Source organism: Lolium rigidum, chromosome 5, assembly GCF_022539505.1.
Source record: "Lolium rigidum isolate FL_2022 chromosome 5, APGP_CSIRO_Lrig_0.1, whole genome shotgun sequence".
Lineage (NCBI taxonomy): Eukaryota > Viridiplantae > Streptophyta > Magnoliopsida > Poales > Poaceae > Lolium > Lolium rigidum.
In genome coordinates this window covers 212,222,461-212,241,706 of record NC_061512.1, presented here as the reverse complement: position 1 = coordinate 212,241,706, position 19,246 = coordinate 212,222,461, and the positions used below count along the sequence as shown (strand labels likewise).

Here is a 19,246-nt window from a genome sequence, read left to right as displayed (position 1 = left end):
CAAGACTTCTTTTTCCGGGCTACTGGATGGCGACACAGTAATAGGATAGAGTATGGCTAGCCTAGCTTTGTGTCGTCTTTTCCGTTGGTTGATTCATGTTGCAACTATGTCAGATCCATGACTGTATTTTTGTTTTATCCCGCACTTGAACCTTGAATACTTTTGATATTTGCAATAAAAAGGCCGTGTGCATCAATTGATGCAGAGGCTGGGGCATTTTTGCTCCCTTATCGAAAAAAAAAAAGGTGAAACCGTGAAAGCTCAGGCGGCCAGGACTCAGGGCTAGGGAGAAGTCAGCGCGCTCCCGTGCCATGCGTTCGTGCAGCTCGTGAGCCAGAAAGGGATGGAATGGCTTCTTTCATGCGCCGATCCTCCTTTTCCAGCGGCAAACAGGGGAGCTGGTGCCCTGATTGACGCCGACGCCGACGCCGATCGTTGTGCGGGGTGCGCCACGTCAAGGCGCGCACGTTGGGTGGCTTGATCGGATGTCTGCTTAGGACATGTTTGGATGCTCGCAAGATTTCCGTCCATCTAATTTTAGAGCAACCATGTATTTCATTATTAGACAATCAATCATTTTACATGCGTAAACAAACGTGGAAACTGCTAGACAGACTAGAAGAAAACAGTTGTCCTGGAAGTTTTGCAAAACTATACAAAACTATCCTAGGGTTTTCTGCACTCGTCGAAGTCAGCGGCCGCCGCCAAACTCCAACGCCGCCTAGACGCGCGTTGTGAGAAAAGTTGGGCCTCCACCATTGCCAGATTCAAAAGAGCACAATCGCCAATGAGATTTTGTGAGTTCATGAACAGGCCCGCTGCAAGCAACGAGGTACATGTCGTTGTGGCACGTCGACGAAGTTGAGGAATAACGCAAATCCACCACCCCGGACTAGCATCCTTGCTCCAGAGCATCCACCTCGCCCCGGCCCCGGCGCCGTCGTGGACAACGACAAACGCCGATGACACTTCGAGAAACAGATCTCGCTAGATCTGAAGAACGGCGAGAAAACCAAGCTGCCGACCTGAAAGATCGACAAGCACACATTGCCAACTACTCCAAGACGCCGCCATGAAGGACGCCACCGGTGTGGGAGTGGAATTGGGACAAATTTATTCGCCCAGGCGCCGCTCCCACCAACCCAACGACGCATGACAGCAGACAAGCCCTAACTACATAACCGTGGAACGAGGTTCCCTTCCCCTCGTGCCGTCGGAGCGGCAAGCGGAGGGAGAAGGGGCCCAAAGCTCACACTGGTGGAGATGGGATCTGCTGCCAATGTTTCGACAGAAACACCTCGCCCCTCGTCCACATGCACATGAGAATATGCATCCTAGCCAAATTTGTCGGTCGTGGCGATGGAGATGTCCTTATAGGGTGCACAACGTAGACCCACAACGCAACAGTCCACACGAGGTTTTTCACTGATCAAATTGATGCCAGAAAAACATGAATTTTGAACAATGCTTCCCCTTGGCTCGTGAGAGACCTAGCCGATCAGGGCTTCCTGCCTCCGGTTGGCGGCCCCGTTGATCTGCCTCGCCTCTTGTGGCTTTAGGATCATCGAGACACGGTGGATCCCAGTTCTTTGTTGGTGGGGAAGGGGTTCCGTTTTTCGATATTTTCCTTTGTCTTTTTGAGTTTGTGATGCGATTCACTAAAGATGGAATAAAGTCTCCCCATCTTAGTGGTGTGTCTAGCATTGCCGGTGGGCGTGTGGAGGTTTGCCTCCGGGGTATCTCACTGGATTGGTCGGTGTTCCTTTCTTATCTACGCTTCTCTTCATCGAAGATGGTTGCTCCTCTCGTGCGTCGGTCCTTTATGGCCTTACCATGGCGACTTCCCATCTATCTAATGCTACAAGATTTGTCTAGCTCCAGTGTGGTGGGGTGGGGGTACCTTCAGCTTGAATTGTAGTTGTCGCTATGTGATCCAAGGTGATGTTTGCAATTTTTAGTTCTTTTAGAATTCCTTCTAATGTTGTTGAGGATTATGAATAGATCAATATGCTTTTGGAAGAAATACATAGGTCCATACAACTTAACATCAACAGTTGCATCAAGGTACTTGAAACTAAAAGGGAAATTCCAACAAATTCGTAGCAACAAATAATTGCACCTCTACTGCCAATCTTCGTGTTCACATAAACTAGAAGCAATGTAAAATCTACAGAAGAGGATATTATACACCATATCCCTCATATAACATCACAGATTAACCGTTCCTATCATATAGTATCATCCATACAGTGATCTACTCTGTGAGAAACAATGGAGGTAATAAATTCAACAGGGAAGAAACCTCCAAGGACGTATCCCAATAGCTAAAATTAGCTCGGCAGAACCTCTGCTAAATATCAAAACTGACTCTTCTAACATCCACTTCAAATGATCTGACATAGGGAAATGTTCTCTCACACATCAGATGCATTACTCCCTTTTGTTTTCTTCATCGTCTTCATCGAAAGACGTCGTCACGGTATTCATGTCCTTGGTTGCTTTGGCATCTGGTGTGGATGCTACGCTCCATCCGTTCTTGGAAACAATGGGCCTTGGCCTTATCAGTGATAGGCTGTCCTCTCGGTCGAACTTTTCACTTGCATCGTTGGTAAATCTGAAATGGAAAGCCGAAGTGAGCTTCAAACTTGTTGATTACTATTTCCAAAATAGAACCTATTTCCTATCTTACTGTTGCGTAAGATCTTATTGCACTTTGCTATGCTCAAAATTATTACATGATACCATATACAAGTATTCAGAAAAAGACACTATGCAGAGGCCGGGTGTAATGGTTAAAACTTTTAAGTAATAAAGCACCCATTAACAAAAAAAAAAGACACTACGCAAATGCAACTTTATGTAGAATGTATAACAGCTTTTGAAGTCATAAGATTAACATCAAGGCACCATTCTGTTACGTTGCACATTTGCATTTGTGGTAAGGTTGCAGTAGCAGGCAATACATCTCAAGAGCAAATGTACTGTGCTTTAGCATGAATGAAGAGACAGCTTATGGTGTTGTAATTCTCAAATCACAGTATTGCCGTAACAATGAAATTTTTAATATATTATCCAGGACAATGTCAGCATAAGATCGGGATACTACCTCATTGAGCTCTGAGAAGGTGCCCACAAGTAGGAAATGACGCAAAGAAGTGAGAATGATAGGGCATGCCAGAAAGCAGGAATTATCCATGCATACTGCCACCGCTCATTGAACACATCTGTTGATTTGAAGTAAATCTGCACAAAGTTGCAAGACTACTATCAATGAATCAAAAAGTGCATAACCAAGTGATGTGGCACATCGCATCTAAACAAGAAAATGGCTAGATTCTTAAAAATAAAAGGTATGATTTGAAAGTATGCTCCATCAATAAAGGGTAAAGATGAACTACCCTAATTTTGTGCAAATTAACAATATTTTGTTAATGCAGAATCCAAATACAGTTTTGAGTACACCATCATACCTCGTAGCCAATCCAGGCAATAGACACTAGAACAGTTATACCCAATGCAATTGTGAATTTCCTGTAAATATCAAGTTTGGCCATCAACCTTCTTGCCTATGGACAACACAACAAAACATTCACCGAATGGTCAGTGTATTTTCTTATATAATTTGGGGTAAATTTACCTCTTATATAAAAAAAGGACAGTGTACCACAATATATACTGCAAATGAATTAACAAGGAATAATGACCAGAAAAGAGGCTTTGTTCACCTGAAGTTGGCTAAGGGTCTTTGCTAGAGAAATAAATATCCAAACAATGAAAGAAGCATCCAAGATAGCCACAGGATAGACCAAGAACAGCCAAGCTTTTCCTGATAGATCATTCACAGTACCGAGATTTTCTACCAGCTCAAGAATTTCTGTAGCTACAAAGAATGTTCCTCCTAGCATGATGACTTTTGATGTCAGACCACCCAAAGTAGGCCTCACAACTCCATACCCCATTGAGACAATGAGAATAATAAGACGAGCAACTGTTCTTTTGACAGTCCCGAAAGTTACAGCCCAGAATGTGATGGCCTTCGCCCGAACTCCAGTATCATTGAACTCAGCATATTCGAAATACCACAATGCCATCTCAAGCATGCCCAGTGTAATAACAAGAGTAATACAGTTCTGAAGTGGAAGAACCTCTCGCCAGAACTTCATGTACTGGTAGAACCAATAGATACCAAGTATCACGAAAGCAAAAGACATCAGTCCAAAAAAGTTCTTCAGAGGTGCCATCCGACCCGGAAGGTACCCAGTAGGATTTTTCCAGATGGTTTTCCCCTCGATCTCCAGCCCAGCAAGTGACGGGTCACAGTGGATGAAGTACATATTGTACATCCCAGTTTTTCTCACAGGAATGGTCCTTGATGGTAGTGTTGCAATCAGATCACTTCCATCGAAAGAAGCAACAAGCAACTGTGGCCAGCCAGGATTCAGCTTTGATGGGCGGTAGATGACTGAGCCTTCAGCACAAGCTCCTAACTTTGCAAGATCTGATGTACAACAAATTGCTTTCTGACCTCCGTATGCTGATCCACCGATCATTTCACGGTCTTCTATTTCAAAGACAAGTATCTGAACCTTCGCTGAGCTAGCCTCCTTCACAGAATCAACAGCCTCCTCTGGTCTTTTAAATGTGATCTTGTCAAGCCTGAAAAGGGGTGGAGATTTGAAATTCAAGCCTACAAGTTAAGCATCTAACTATAGTGAATCAAATTAGTGCAATTTCAATTGTTCAATTGAAGTGGCAGACGATAAATAGTGAGTGCAAAATGCATGTGCACATTTCTAACTAAAACATAGTGTGCATTTCCACAGCAATTTTACAATCAAAGAACATGGTGCCATTTCGCTTGCTCTTTAGTTTATTGAACGCATGTGTAACAAGTACACTAGCGCAAACACAACTTGGACAATTCAAAGCTTGCTTGACCCTGTCCCTCCCCACTCCAGAGACAAGAGTTATGCTATCCCATGACTTGATACGACTAAGCAAGCTAGTCGGCATAAAATATGCGAGCTACACGCCTAGACCAAGTCGTGACATAAACTGCAAAGTAATCAAGCATAATTAACTCAACAATGCACTCTGTCTTTGCTGCCAGCGGGAATAATTGCGCCCCTCTCAGAACAATAATCGCTGTAAAGATCCATTCTGCCCTCTCAACATGCTTACTACTTTGACCCATCTAGCACAAACCATCAAAATCCCCAAAAGAACCCGCTAGACGGCGGGATCCAAGATCCGCCCTGTTCTCTCAGCTGCAGGACGGATGCTCCACTCTACGGCGCCGACGTGACGCCGGCGCAAGTCACTGGGGAGCGGAAACGGCGAGTTACCTGATGAATGCGTCGGGCACTGCGGCGGAGTCGTCGTTTTCGTCCTCGGCGGTGGCATTGGCGGGGGAGACGGGGGCGTAGAGGCCCTCGCTGCCGGCGTGGAGGATGAAAGCATTGCCCTTGTTGAGGAAGCCGAGGCCGCTGTACTCGTGCACCGAGGCCTCGCCGAGGCAGAAGAGCGCCACGACGGCGACAGCGACGGCAAGGAGGCGTACGGCCGCCGTGTCGGCAGCCATGAGGCGGGCTGGATCTGGCCTTCTTGGAGCTGATGAGTGAAGTGGAGCCTCGGGGTCGGCGGAGCTGGGTTGGGGAAATGGCACGAACCGCAAGAGCCGAGCTGGGCCGCTGTGTGGCGTGGTGGCTCCGGCTGCTCCGGCTCCGGTCCCGGCGGTCAGAAGTGGGGGAGAACTGGAGAAGGTGCAGCAAGCTGTTATTCTTTGCTGCTTAAACGGTGTTCAGGAGGTCAATGACAGGGCTGAAACCTGTTCTTGGAAAAACAATCAGAATTTTTAATTAGGGCCATGGACTTGCGGGAAGGAAGCATTGGTTGAACCAAAAGAAAATGTTTCTCCTAGTCGTCGAATTCTTTCTGCACCTTCAACATAATTTCTTCAACATAACTTGCATTATAAAAATTTATATAAAATTAGCGCAGCTCAAAAGTAACCATATCTAACGTCAAAAAAGGTAACCATATTTTAAAATATAAATGGAGAAAACTTGTGAAAAGGTGTGTAAGGGTATATTGCCCCTATGTGTGGTTTTGGTAATTAGTGACAACTCCTATGGACTAATATTTTCATTGAGTTTATATGAAGGAATATTTCATAGGTACTACTTGTATTTCATGTGTTGGATTCAAGTATGGATGCCATGAAGATAAAAGATATACCTTGAGTATTGACATCAAGATCATCGATTTGAAGATATATATGTGATATGATCAAGAAGAAGAAATGAAGATGGAGTTCTTATGTGGAACTCAATATTAGCCATGCTCTAGCTTGTGTTAAGCAATGAATTATCAAGATCTTGAGTGCTTGATTCCGAGTGAAGAATTCATAAGTTGAGCTATGGTTGACTAAGATTTAGAGCAATGCAAACAAATGAAGAATTTTATATACACCTCAAGGTAGTATGATAGAGCATGAGAAGATACAAGGTTGACCAATACAAAGAGTGAAGAATAGATTCAAGTTTGGTCAACACATGAAGCATGAAGAATGTGCCACGACAAGTCATGTGGTACGGTAAGCTGTGTCAATTATGCTTTATGGACTAACCCATCATAATGTTTCCTTGTGTTGTCTATGTGGGTTAGGTATCTTTCTATGGGCATGCATCAAAAGTGAGATCCCATATAGCCCATGAGAGGATGACGTCAAGTGGTGATCGTCATCAAGGTTGAGTTGGGCAAGTTCAAGTTGAGCACCTCAGGAGGATCATATGCTTGAAGCTTGCCGTCCATTTAGTGATAATGAACATGTGAAGATGTGCATCAATGGAGCTATCCATCATGGTGTATGTGGAAGCATATGTGAGTCTTTACGAAGCAACAATGATCAAATGAGGCATTCTGGCTTGAGTGGAGCTTGAAGAGATATCATCAAGATCAAGCGGGATGCGCAAGGAAAAGGTATGGCCTTGCTAGGTTTTCCTTTTACCGGTCTTAAGGTGGTTGTTGGGAGTCCGGGTTATAGGATAGATAGCCGCACTATCAAGATGGGCTTTCGGTTGGGTAACTTGATCACATCGTCTTAGGGAGCTCAACCCTTTGCATATTTTTCATATCTCTATTTCTTCTTGGTGTTTCTCTGTGTGAGGTTCTTGAGCTTGTTGCTAGCTTTACAAGAAGCCCAAGTTCATCGAAAACGGAATCCGCATGCATCTTCTATTGCGTTTTCGAGTTTGGACGCCTTCACCATTTCTTGACGGTGGGAGACTCCCTCTCTAGAATCATCTAAAAATATCCTGTGAGGAGTCTCCATATTTCTATTTGTCGTTATCTTTCCAACAAAATTGGTTTCATGTCAATCGGAGTTCGGGAGCATTTTCTATTTTAAAGAAAAAGAAAAAGGTTTTGGCCTGAAGCCGCCCGGCCTAAGGTCCGGTTGGACCGGCCGTGGCACCGGCTGGCCCGGCGCCGACCGGCCCCTGGACCGGTGCACACCGGGCACTATCCAGTAATGTTTCCAGTGTCGCCCGGTGCTAGTCTGGCCTCAGGACCGGTTTGGACCGGATGGTCCGGTGTGTGGCCCGGTCGGACCGGCCCTCACACCAGGCGGCCCGGTCTGTGGCCCGGTCAGACCAGCCCTCACACCAGGAGGCCCAATCTGTGGCCCAGTCCCAGACCCGGTCAGACCGGCTCTTACGCCAGGCGGCCCGTCTCAGGCCCGGTTTGGCTCGGTTGACCAGGCTGCACGAAAATCTCTCAGATCTGCCCCCAACGGTTATATCTTCCCTTTGGGCTATAAAAGGGGCTTCTTCCCCAACAGTTATTTAGGGTTCTTGAGCATGTTTTTGACCACCATTGTTGAACCTGTTGAGCTTGCTTCCTTCCCCTTCCCTCCTATGATTCTTGCATATTCTTGGGGGATTTGAAAGAGGAGATCTAGATCTACAACCTCATCCAATCCATTCCTCCTCTAAGTGAGGGGAACTCTTGGGATCTAGATCTTGGAGTAATTTGTTGATTTCCTCCATTGTTCTTCCTCTCTAATCTCATCCTAGCATTTGTTGCTTAGGTGGGATTTGAGTGTGAAGGATTTGAAAACCTCTAGTGTTCTTGCTTTGCATCATTGCATAGTGTTGAGCTCTCCACCACGATTAGTTCGAGTGAGAGACCATGAGCTTATTAATTTTGGAGGGTGACCTCCTAGTTGGCTTGGTTGGTGTCCCGGTGGCCTCTTCGTGGAAGATTGTGAAGGGGCCCGGGCTTCTCCTTCGTGGAGCTTGTTAAGTGGTTGTGGAGCTTGCCATCTCCGGAGTGGAGGAAAAGCTAACATAAAGAAAGGGTTATTATCCTTCGTGGGTTTGGCTCGGAGAAGAAGGTGAGCCTTCGTGGCGCTGGGGAATCCTTTGTGGGACCCTCACCTCTCCAAACGTTATGTACCTTCTTGCAAAAGAGGGGAACACGGGAAGACATCTTCGTCTCCGCGTGCCTTGGTTATTTCTATACCCGACCTTACTTTCCTTGTGATAGTCATCGTGCTTGAAGTACATATATATTGCTATCACTTGTGCTACATACATCTTCTGCCTATCTTGCTTAGCTCTAGTTGTTGTTGTTGCACTTAGTTGAGCCTAGCTTTTTTAGGATTTGTTCTTGTGAAGTAAATGTTAGTTTCATTCTGCATTCTTACAAGCCAAATCCGTAAGAGTTTTAAATGCCTATTCACCCCCCCTCTAGGCGACATCTCGTCCTTTCAAGGTGATTGCAGCGCCGCTGCAAAAAAAACTAACCAGAATATTTAGGTCAGCGAGTTCGGAGGTTGACATGTGAGATGGATGTCCCACCACTCGGCTTGAGCCGCAGAGACAAATTCTAGGTCATCCACAAGAAGATGTGTCTTCGCATTATCCTGTTTTTACGCAAGATGTAAACTGAGACCACATGATAAATACAATAAAAATGTACTAAAATTGTAGAAATACCACCCCAACAACTATTTGTCTTCTATTTTAAAGTAAATATGAAGAACCATTAAAATTCATGAAGATCGAAAAACACAACTCCTAGGGTTCTTGTTACTTAACCACAAAATTTGGAGCAACCAAGAGCAAGGTCCACCCAAATCATAAACTAGATCTACCTATAGGCACGACTCTATGACTACATTTGGCCCAACCATGCCCACTAAGTATAGGATGCCTGGATAAGGCCTCTGGCCCGCATTGCACTGATTTTAAAGCAGTTGTCATCTTGTATCAATAGGAACAACGGGTTTAGTTGTTTCTAACAAGTCTAACTCGAATGGACTCAGGGCTCGTTTGATTCATAGGATAAAAAAATCACAGGAATTGTAAAGGTATAGGATTAGAATGTCATGACCATTTGAATCCTATGGGAAGGTGGAGTTTTTTTGATTGTAGCAAAGGAAATTTCCATGAGGTATGACCTCATATTTTTTTCCTATAGAATTTACACTACAAGATTCCTAGAGGATTGTTCCTATAGGATATGTTCCTATGAATCAAACAACATGTGTAGGAAATTTCCCTATAAGATTCAAATCCTATACAATTCCTATAAAATTTCTATAAATCAAAGGAGCCCTTAAGGTGGGTATAGGGTGGCCATAATCTAGCGACAAAAAAGGTGGCGGGAACTCGGGCGGTGCATATGAAGGAGCTAGCAGGAGAAATTGGTAAGCTCCCACCAAAAGCATGCAAAACCCCTCTCACTCTCACTGCTCAATCTCTTTGTAATTTATTCTATCTTAAGCTCCGACCTTCTTGAATCTTCGTCACCGACAAGCGGCTAACCAATGACATCTTCTTCCATAGGCGACAATGATTGACTGAAACCGGTCCTCTTCTACGAGACGTTGTTTGCATCCTTTCATTCTTAAGCAATCTCAAACTTGAATTTTTGTCCATGCATTTTTTCTTTTTTGAAATGGGGCCCCGGCCTCTTCATGTGTTCATGCATTTGTGTAGATCTGTAAGTATGCGTACTTATTCGTTGAGTCTATCGATGATTGATGTACTTATTCGAATTTTTGTCCATGCCAATGATGTTTGTAAGCATGTTTGGTTGTTTGATCTAAGTCGATGTAGCATGTAAGCATGTTTATTAATCTATGTACCGAACACGTCTAGTTTCTAGATATAGGACGATGATGCCATTAAGGTTTGGATGCAATCCGAGCATGTTGCACATGTCCCTACAATTGAGCTTAGCTAGTACCAATGAGAGGTGAAACATATACACACGTGCGGTCCATGTATAACAGTGATCTCTGGTAAGATGATTAGATTTACACATGTTAGTTATCGTCCTTCTAACAATTTCCCATACATCACCTGCCCGTATGCATAGGAAACCTGGTCATACTCTCAAAGAGATAACATGACGAGCCTAGCTATCTCGGAATGGGAACTACCGCAAACGCTTCATTACCCAAGGACATGAGGACTACCTTCAATACCATAGTACCATGGGCACGCTTGGACTAAGGCACATCTGACGAGAACTAAATACTATAGTGATCTTCTATCTGCATCCAACAACTCCTCGAGTAGAGGACGACTATAGCGCCTAGCTAGGAGGCTACCACCATACATTGTACTACATGGGCGGTTTAGTAGGTCGTATGTTACTTGGCTCGCATCTGGGAAAAGGTAAATAGACCATTTGATTGCCCGAAAGGCCTTCAGGTTGTGGCCTGCACTATTCTTAAAACACTTCCGGGCCAGGCCGAGAGAAACGACCAAATTGGCCATTTCCAGCCAACCACCCTCTTCTCGGCCAAAAGCGAGAACACGGCATTCCCGCAAAGCCATCGAGGAAAGGTGGTGCGAGCTCACGCGACATGGTGAAAAAAAGACGGGACGAATTCAGGCACTGCCCGCGAAATTTTTCCACCGTATTTAGGAGACACCGACTCGCCGTGAAATCGAAGTCCCCCATTTGCCCCCATTTCGAGCTCATCCGCCATTCAAGATCTAGCAACATGGCCGTCTCTTCATCGTCGGCAAGATCAGTGAGTTTGGCGGTGGCGACTTCGGCTATTGCGCGGAGACTCGGCACGGCGAGTCGACATCTTCCTCCGCACCGATTCATCCAGTAAGCATCTCAAACCCTACCTCTAGATCAGGACAAACTGACTTGTACATAGGGGCAGATCGGATAGCTTCGCTTGTAGATGATCCCTTCTAAGAAGGTCAGAGGCTTCCAGGATCTCGTCGAGCACAGCGACGCTAGTTCTCCTTGGATCACCATCATCCACGGGGACGATTGTGTTGTCTGCCTCTGTGTCAAGGTCTCCTTCTCCCCTATCTTCATGCTATGTGTTGCCCGTCTAACAGCCTCTGTACCTTTCTTGTTCTACTTAGATCTATATGGTTCTGGTGGTTTAGTTCTATCGTTGAATGATTAGCAATGTTCTTCATAACATATGGTAGGTGATCATGCATGTTAGCTCCCCCGATCTACCAGCTCCCTTAGTCAGAAACAATGTCATGTCATCAAATGAGACAACCCTTATGTGCATGACGAATCACTATATGCACACATACCTGTAATGGTTTGGCAACCTAATATGTACGAGTTCGTCCTGAACCGTTTGGTTGAGCTTGTGAAAAGCGGCGTCTGCTTCAACCAAAGATTTAAAGAGTCCCAGATGAAGAAGGTCGCTAATGATGTTTTTGATTTCACTAGCATCGCTCAGATCTACAACCATATCACGAAGTGGAGGAACATGTGGAGCCTCAATATCATGCTGAAAAGTGAAGACAAGCTAAAATGGAGCAAAGACGACACTTGTTTCGTGCTTGAAGATGAGGACAACCTGCATGACCACCTGAAGGTAATAAAGCTTACTCATGCCTTTATGTTGTTCTTTCATCCATGTTGATACACAATGACAATAGCTCCTTGTGATGAACTTGTGATGCATCACCAACATGATAAATCAGTGTTGCGTATTACCAGCACCTTTTGATCAGGGACGGATGTGCTTCATTGGAACTGGTGTCAGCTGACACCACCAATGACTTTTACAAATCTAGCACTAAATCTACACTAATCACTATTTATTTATGAAGCTAACACCATTGAACATAGAGCTGACACCATCAGATTAAATTTCTAGCTTCGTCCCTCCCTTCTTTTGATGAACTGAATGTTGTTGAATATATTCTTATTCAGTTAACACAAATGAAAGAATAACTTGTGAGCAAAGTGTCTGGAAAGGCTACCGATGAAGCCCCAAATCTGGTCCAGACTACCAAACATGTTCCATATGCTCTATGTCTCTGATTAGGGTATCTTCAGTGGGCGACGCTTCGGACGCCGCGTCCGTTTGCGTCGGCCCAAATGATCGAAATCGACCGCGTGTCCGTTTGCGCCGGGGGAGGCTCCAGCGGCACGACGCATACTTTTTTTCCATTTATAAAAGTCATAATTTACATTAATAAAAAAACATAAAAAAGAATTTTAAAAGGCCATAAAGGCGTCCTAAAACCTAGCTAATGGCTACTGCTCGTCGTCGGTGACTAGGTCGATGAACTCCGGCGTCGACCATGGAAGCTGGTACGCCGGCGGTGGAGGAGAAAGGGCATGCTGCGGCAACTGTGGCCGTAGACCGTCGCCTGTGCAGGAGGTTGTGGTGAAGGTGGCCACGTATGCCAGGCCGGAGCAGTAGCCGGTGCACCGTCGTTGGAACGCGTCGGCATGGCCGGAGGAGTCGCCGGCCTCCCATGCGCGAGCGCCAACTCGCGGAGCTGGATTGCGAGCCCGTCCCACATAGCGAGCTCGTTGAGCTCGTCCCACATAGGCTGGGTCTCCGGATCCCACATCGGCCTGCCGTCATCGTGGTTGTAATCTGCGCCCTCCGCCTGCTCGTCCTCGTCCCCGTCCTCATCCGCATCCTCATCGTCGTTCTCTTGTTCTTCCGCGGCGATCTCGCGTCGAAGTAGTCGAGGTCACCGAGGTAGCCAGCGCGGCGGTGAGCGTCGAACTCCCACGTCCCGAACGAGATCCAGTTGTAGGAGTTGAGCGCGTACACCGGATCTTCTCGAAGATTGGCCGGCAAGATCGCTCGGCGGCGGCACACCTCATCCTAGCGCTCTCGGCCCTCCCGCGGCAGGGGGAACAGGCACGCGCCTAGAGTTGAGGTACCAGCCTCCTCCAGGTAGGTTTGCGTCCGGCCATGGCACCGACCGGTTTTCCTCCGAAAGGCGGCGCGCGAACTCGATGCGAACGTCCCGCCCGATCCGTGGCTTCTTGCCGGACCGGGAACCGCTAGCCTCGTGGTCGTTCTTGGTCTTGCGGAACGGCCAACATTTCTTCCCTATTGCGTCCGTCGGGTGGATAGGGTGGGCTCTGGCAATGGTATGGTCGGAGAAATGGGCACCAACAGCGCCTTTAAGAGGCTCGGACGCCATCTCGCCTTTAATGTCCTGCCAATGCGACGCGATCTAGCAGCACACGCTCGCGGAAGCCAATGCGTGCCATTAACGCGGCCCTGAAAAGGTGCAGCGCGCCGCCCGTAAGTTATGCAGCGGAAGACGAAGCATCTGTGCCCCTGCCAGGTGGGCCCGTGCGTGGACCGAGCAGATGACCGATGCGTCCACGGAGCGTCCACATAGACGTAAATCTGACGCATTTTTTGGCCACGTTTGCGTCGCTATGCCCGATCATTATCCGTCGTTCCGCTGGAGAAATATCAAAGGCATTTTCTGCATGAACGGACGTAAACAATCGCTCAACATCCGTTTACATTGCCCGTTGAAGATGCCCTTCGGCCACAGAGAAATCACCAGTCCATCCCCGGCGCTGCACACTGTTCATTAACAAAACGGGCACCCGCTCGAGTGGAGACCGCGCCTTCTCTCCTCCTGATGAAAACCTTGAATTCTTCGCTAGAGAGGTTTGCGATTTTCTCGCTACCTTGGCTGCTACCTTTCCTGCATCCGCAGTTGATTGATGGGTGCCCCCAATGTCATGGCATGTCTTTGTCGGCGCAGTGTTGATGTGTCGTGCTGGAGTTCATTCGTGTCGTCATGTGGTTCTTTGTGTTGGCTAGTGTGGGTGCGGCCCTGTTGTTTGGGTCCTTGTTAGGGTTGGTTGTGTGTGTGGGTGTGGTTTATGTGGGCTCGGCCCTGTTGTTATGGTTTTCGCCCGGTTTTCTCCTAAAAACTCGGCACCTCCTTCTTAATTAATGAATGAGGCAAAGCTTTTGCCTCCATTTCAAAAAAAAAAAAATGCATACAAGATGCTAGAGAAATATGGTTTCCCGCAGGGCATCATCCCGTGGGGCGTGCGGAGCAATGAGATCCGAGACGGCTACTTCGAGGTGCACTTCTCCGGTGAATGCAATCTGCGCATGGATGGTTTCAGCCTCACTATAGCACCTGGGTTGCCGGGAACATCCAGAACAGGTTGATTAGCACCCTAGAGGGCGTGAAGGTGAAGATTTTGGTCGCGTGGGTCGGCGTTCGGGAGGTCAGCCGCAACGATATCAGGGTCCACGCCAGGGCGATATCCAGGTCATTCCCCGTCGGAGACTTTTTTGATATCCCTCGGTGCTAATGAGGCTCGACACTACAACAACCCAACTACGCAAACGCCTCTTCTTCAATCGGGTTGTTTTGTTCTTATTTGGTCTATTGGTGCATGCTAGTGTCTTGTTTGGTACTTCCGTTTTGTTATTACAGCTCGTGCATTGGTCATTGTACAGTGGGTAGAGGTCCGCGCCCACACACACAACACAAGGGTTTTGTGCCTCGTACAACTTGTGATTTTGTTTCCATTCTTCTCTATTTACTGGAGCTACATGGAAACTAGCGATGACACGATCCACAATGTCTATGCCATCCATATCGTGTACAAAGCAAAAGACTCCCTCTAAGTTTGTTAGAGACTTCGAACCAAACTCCAACAAAAAAATGATAACTAACTGAAGAAACAATTACATAGATATTCATTTTTTCGAATAGATATTCATAGCATTACAAACAATGTAACAACAATGTATTGCAAAGTTCCTACTAAGCAAGTATATTGCATGTTTAATAATATTATATCTACATCATATTCAAAAAAAAATTATATCTACATATTGATCTTATTGTGTCACATAATATAAGTTGTTACTACAACCATTATGCTCATATATTGGTTGTGATAATTCCTCATATTACGGGACAAAGGGAGTAATAGAAATAGAAAATCACTAATTCGTGTGGATGCACAAGTAGTTGACTAGTAGTCTAGTAGTACATAATTGATATTGTTAGAAACACTTTTTAATGCTGGCAATTGCATATTAGGATGATGATACCAAAGGTTGGACGCAAAGCGAGAAACCTAAACCAATCATTGACAATATTCCAAATCATTATTGTGTTGCAGAAAATTCAGATGAAATGTGTGTCATTATCATGGTCACTTCGCGAAGTTGGCAAGTCGTGTGATTGACCTAGCTCAGGCGGTGAACTATCTGAAGTTTGGGTTTGTATGAGAATTCCAAGCCAATAATTGAATTAGGTGGACCTGGTGCTTTCAAACAATAACATTCATGGAAGAGGCTATTGTTCCTTCAAATTGGATTTTGCAGGGACCATCCGCCTTTAACTTCCAACGGATGCAGTTGTTTGAATCTTGGACAAGATGGGCTGGCTACACTGATCACATTTAGAATAAGGATTTAGTGTGGAAAAACGGTGGTGCATTGATGCGTGTAGTTAACACGTCCGTTGGGAATCCCAAGAGGAAGGTGTGATGCACACAGCAGCAAGTTTCCCTCAGTAAGAAACCAAGGTTTATCGAACCAGTAGGAGTCAAGAAGCACGTTGAAGGTTGATGGTGGCGGAGTGTAGTGCGGCGCAACACCAGAGATTCCGGCGCCAACGTGGAACCTACACAACACAATCACAGAACTTTGGCCCAACGTAACAGTGAGGTTGTCAATCTCACCGGCTTGCTGTAAACAAAGGATTAGATGTATAGTGTGAAAGATGATGATTGTTTGCGAAGAACAGTAAAGAACAATTGCAGTAGATTGTATTTCAGATGTAAAGAATAGGACCGGGGTCCACAGATCACTAGTGGTGTCTCTCCCATAAGATAAGCAGATGTTGGGTGAACAAATTACAGGTTGGGCAATTGACAAATAAAGAAGGCATAACAATGCACATACATATATCATGATGAGTACTATGAGATTTAATCGGGGCATTACGACAAAGTACATAGACCGCTATCCAAGCATACATCTATGCCTAAAAAGTCCACCTTCGAGGTTATCATCCGAACCCCTCCGGTATTAAGTTGTAAACAACGGACAATTGCATTAAGTATGATGCATAATGTAATCAACACAAATATCCTTAGACAAAGCATCGATGTTTTATCCCTAGTAGCAACAACACATCCACAACCTTAGAACTTTCCATCATCTGTCCCAGATTTAATGGAGGCATGAACCCACTATCGAGCATAAATACTCCCTCTTGGAGTCACAAGTATCAACTTGGCCAGAGCCTCTACTAGCAACGGAGAGCATGCAAGAACATAAATAACATATAGATTGATAATCAACTTGACATAGTATTCAATATTCATCGGATCCCAACAAACACAACATGAAGGATTACAAATAGATGATCTTGATCATGATAGGCAGCTTACAAGATCTAACATGATAGCACAATGAGGAGAAGACAACCATCTAGCTACTGCTATGGACCCATAGTCCAGGGGTGAACTACTCACACATCAATCCAGAGGCGATCATGACGATGAAGAGACCTCCGGGAGATGATTCCCCTCTCCGGCAGGGTGCCGGAGGCGATCTCCTGAATCCCCCGAGATGGCATTGGCGGCGGCGGCGTCTCTGGAAGGTTTTCCGTATCGTGGCTCTCGGTACTGGGGTTTTCGCGACGAAGGCTTTAAGTAGGCGGAAGGGAGGGTCAGGGGGCGTCACGAGGGACCCACACAGCAGGGCCGCGCGGCCAGGGCCCAGGCCGCGCCGCCCTGGCGTGTCGTCGAATCGTGGCCCCACTTCGTTACTTCTCCAATCTTCTGGAAGCTTCGTGGAAAAATAGGACCCTGGGCGTTGATTTCGTCCAATTCCGAGAATATTTCCTTACTAGGATTTCTGAAACCAAAAACAGCAGAAGATAATCCCCTAGTGTTGTGTGGGTGAACCTATGCTAATGTACCGCCCTTCCTAGGACTAATACATACTTGTGATTATACCCCTTGCAAGCATCCGCAACTACAAGAAAGTAATTAAGATAAATCTAACCACAGCTTTAAACTGCGAGATCCTGCGATCCCTCCCGCATCGATATACCAACGGGGGCTCGGGTTTCGTCACTCCGGCAACCCCGCAATTGGCAAACGAGTACAAGATGCATTCCCCTAGGCCCATAAAGGTGAAGTGTCGTGTAGTCGACGTTCACACGACACCACTAGAAGAATAACACCACAACTTAAATATCATAACATTGAATATTACTCAACCATACTTCACTACTAACATTTAGACTTCACCCATGTCCTCAAGAACTAAACGAACTACTCACGAGACATCATATGGAACATGATCAGAGGTGATATGATAATGAATAACAATCTGAACATAAACCTTGGTTCAACTTTTTCACTCAATAGCATCAATAACAAGTAGAAATCAACACCGGGAGAGTTTCCCCTATCAAACAATCAAGATCAAACCCAAATTGTTACGAGCGGTGACGAGGTGCGGCGGTGGAGATGGCGGTGATGATGATGAAGATGATGGTGATGGTGATGGAGATGATGTCCAGCTCGATGACGGTGCCGATGGCGTCGATTTCCCCCTCCGGGAGGGAATTTCCCCGGCAGATCTCAGCCGCCGGAGAGCTCTTTTCTCTCTGGTGTTCTCCGCCCCGCAGAGGCGGGCCGTGGCTCTTCGCGACGTACCCCTTCCGGCTTAGGTTTTCGGGACGAAGGCATACGCGAAGAAAAGGAGGCGAGAGGGGGCTGTGGGCCCCCTCCTCACAGGGCGGCGCGGCCAGGGCAGGGCCCGCGCCGGCCTGTGAGGGGGGGCCCATGGCGGCCCTCCTTAGCTCCCCCTTTCTGGCTCCCTTCGTCATCTGGAAAAATAGGAGTTTTCGTGTAATTCCCGTCAATTGTTGATCTTCCGAAATATTGCATTCAGACGATGCTTTTTCCAGCAGAATCCTAGCTCCGGTGCGCGATCCTCCAATAATCATGAATCATGCAAAATAGATGAAATAACATAAGTATTATCTCCAAATATGAAATATATCAATGAATAACAGCAAATTATGATATAAAATAGTGATGCAAATTGGACGTATCAACTCCCCCAAGCTTAGACCTCGCATGTCCCCAAGCGAAACTGAACTCGGTAAACAGGACCACATGTTTATGGAGTGAAGAGTCGATAAATCAAATACGGACAAGAAGCATCATATTCATTCACACAAGACATTCTAGTAAACAACTTCCTCATATAATTCAACTTGAAACAAGTATAAGGTAATCACAAATAAAGGTGCATAAGAAATCATAGTTGGTGATGGCAAACTTTGTTCTTGGTCAGAGAACAGTTAACTGATTATACTTATCTATTGAGCAGCGCTCTCATGTTAAATTTTATATGGCTTATCTTGCATACTCAATCATAATGATCATTGATAACTTTCAAAGCTATATTTATTCAGGTAAAACTTGTACTAAACAAGGAAGAGTAAAAGACATGATGAAGCAAATCACAATATAATGGTTTGATCACAACAACTCAAATGCTTGCTTGAGATGGAGGGAAATAGGTTTACCGACTCAACATAAAGTAAAAGACGAGGCCCTTCGCGAGAGGGAAGCGGGGATTAAATCATGTGCTAGAGCTTTTTCAGTTCTGAAATCATATAAAGAGAATAAAAGTAAAGTTTTGAGAGGTGTTTGTTGTTGTCAACGACTGGTAGCGGGTACTCTAACCCCCTTGCCAAACAGATCTCCAAAGAGCGGCTCCCATAAAGGACGTTATCTCTACCAGCAAGGTAGATCATCCCTCTTCTCTTTTGTTTACACATGTACTTTAGTTTATTTAAGGATGACACTCCCCCCAACCTTTGCTTACACAAGCCATGGCTAACCGAATCCTCGGGTGCCTTCCAACAATCTCATACCATGGAGGAGTGTCTATTGCAAAATTAAGTTGCTT

At 45.8% G+C, this 19,246-nt stretch overlaps 1 protein-coding gene across 1 annotated transcript; it reads right to left on the bottom strand.

The window, feature by feature from the left end:
- Positions 1-2,303: 2,303 nt before the first annotated feature.
- LOC124654382 (transmembrane protein 87A-like) lies at positions 2,304-5,581 on the bottom strand. Its single transcript, XM_047193390.1, has 5 exons — positions 5,346-5,581; positions 3,726-4,656; positions 3,471-3,566; positions 3,107-3,243; positions 2,304-2,614 (listed from the first exon to the last, which is right to left on the bottom strand). Exons 1-5 carry the CDS (start codon positions 5,579-5,581, stop codon positions 2,431-2,433), a joined length of 1,584 nt encoding a protein of 527 aa, XP_047049346.1. The 3' UTR covers positions 2,304-2,430.
- Between the last annotated feature and the right edge of the window lie 13,665 nt (positions 5,582-19,246).

Excerpts from the sequence above, each read along its gene's own strand:
- LOC124654382 (XM_047193390.1), bottom strand. The coding sequence starts at position 5,581 with ATGGCTGCCGACACGGCGGCCGTACGCCTCCTTGCCGTCGCTGTCGCC. Across the intron at positions 4,657-5,345 it reads GTGCCCGACGCATTCATCAG|GCTTGACAAGATCACATTTA; the intron begins GTAACTCGCCGT and ends ACCCCTTTTCAG. Across the intron at positions 2,615-3,106 it reads CCTTCTCAGAGCTCAATGAG|ATTTACCAACGATGCAAGTG; the intron begins GTAGTATCCCGA and ends TTTCCATTTCAG.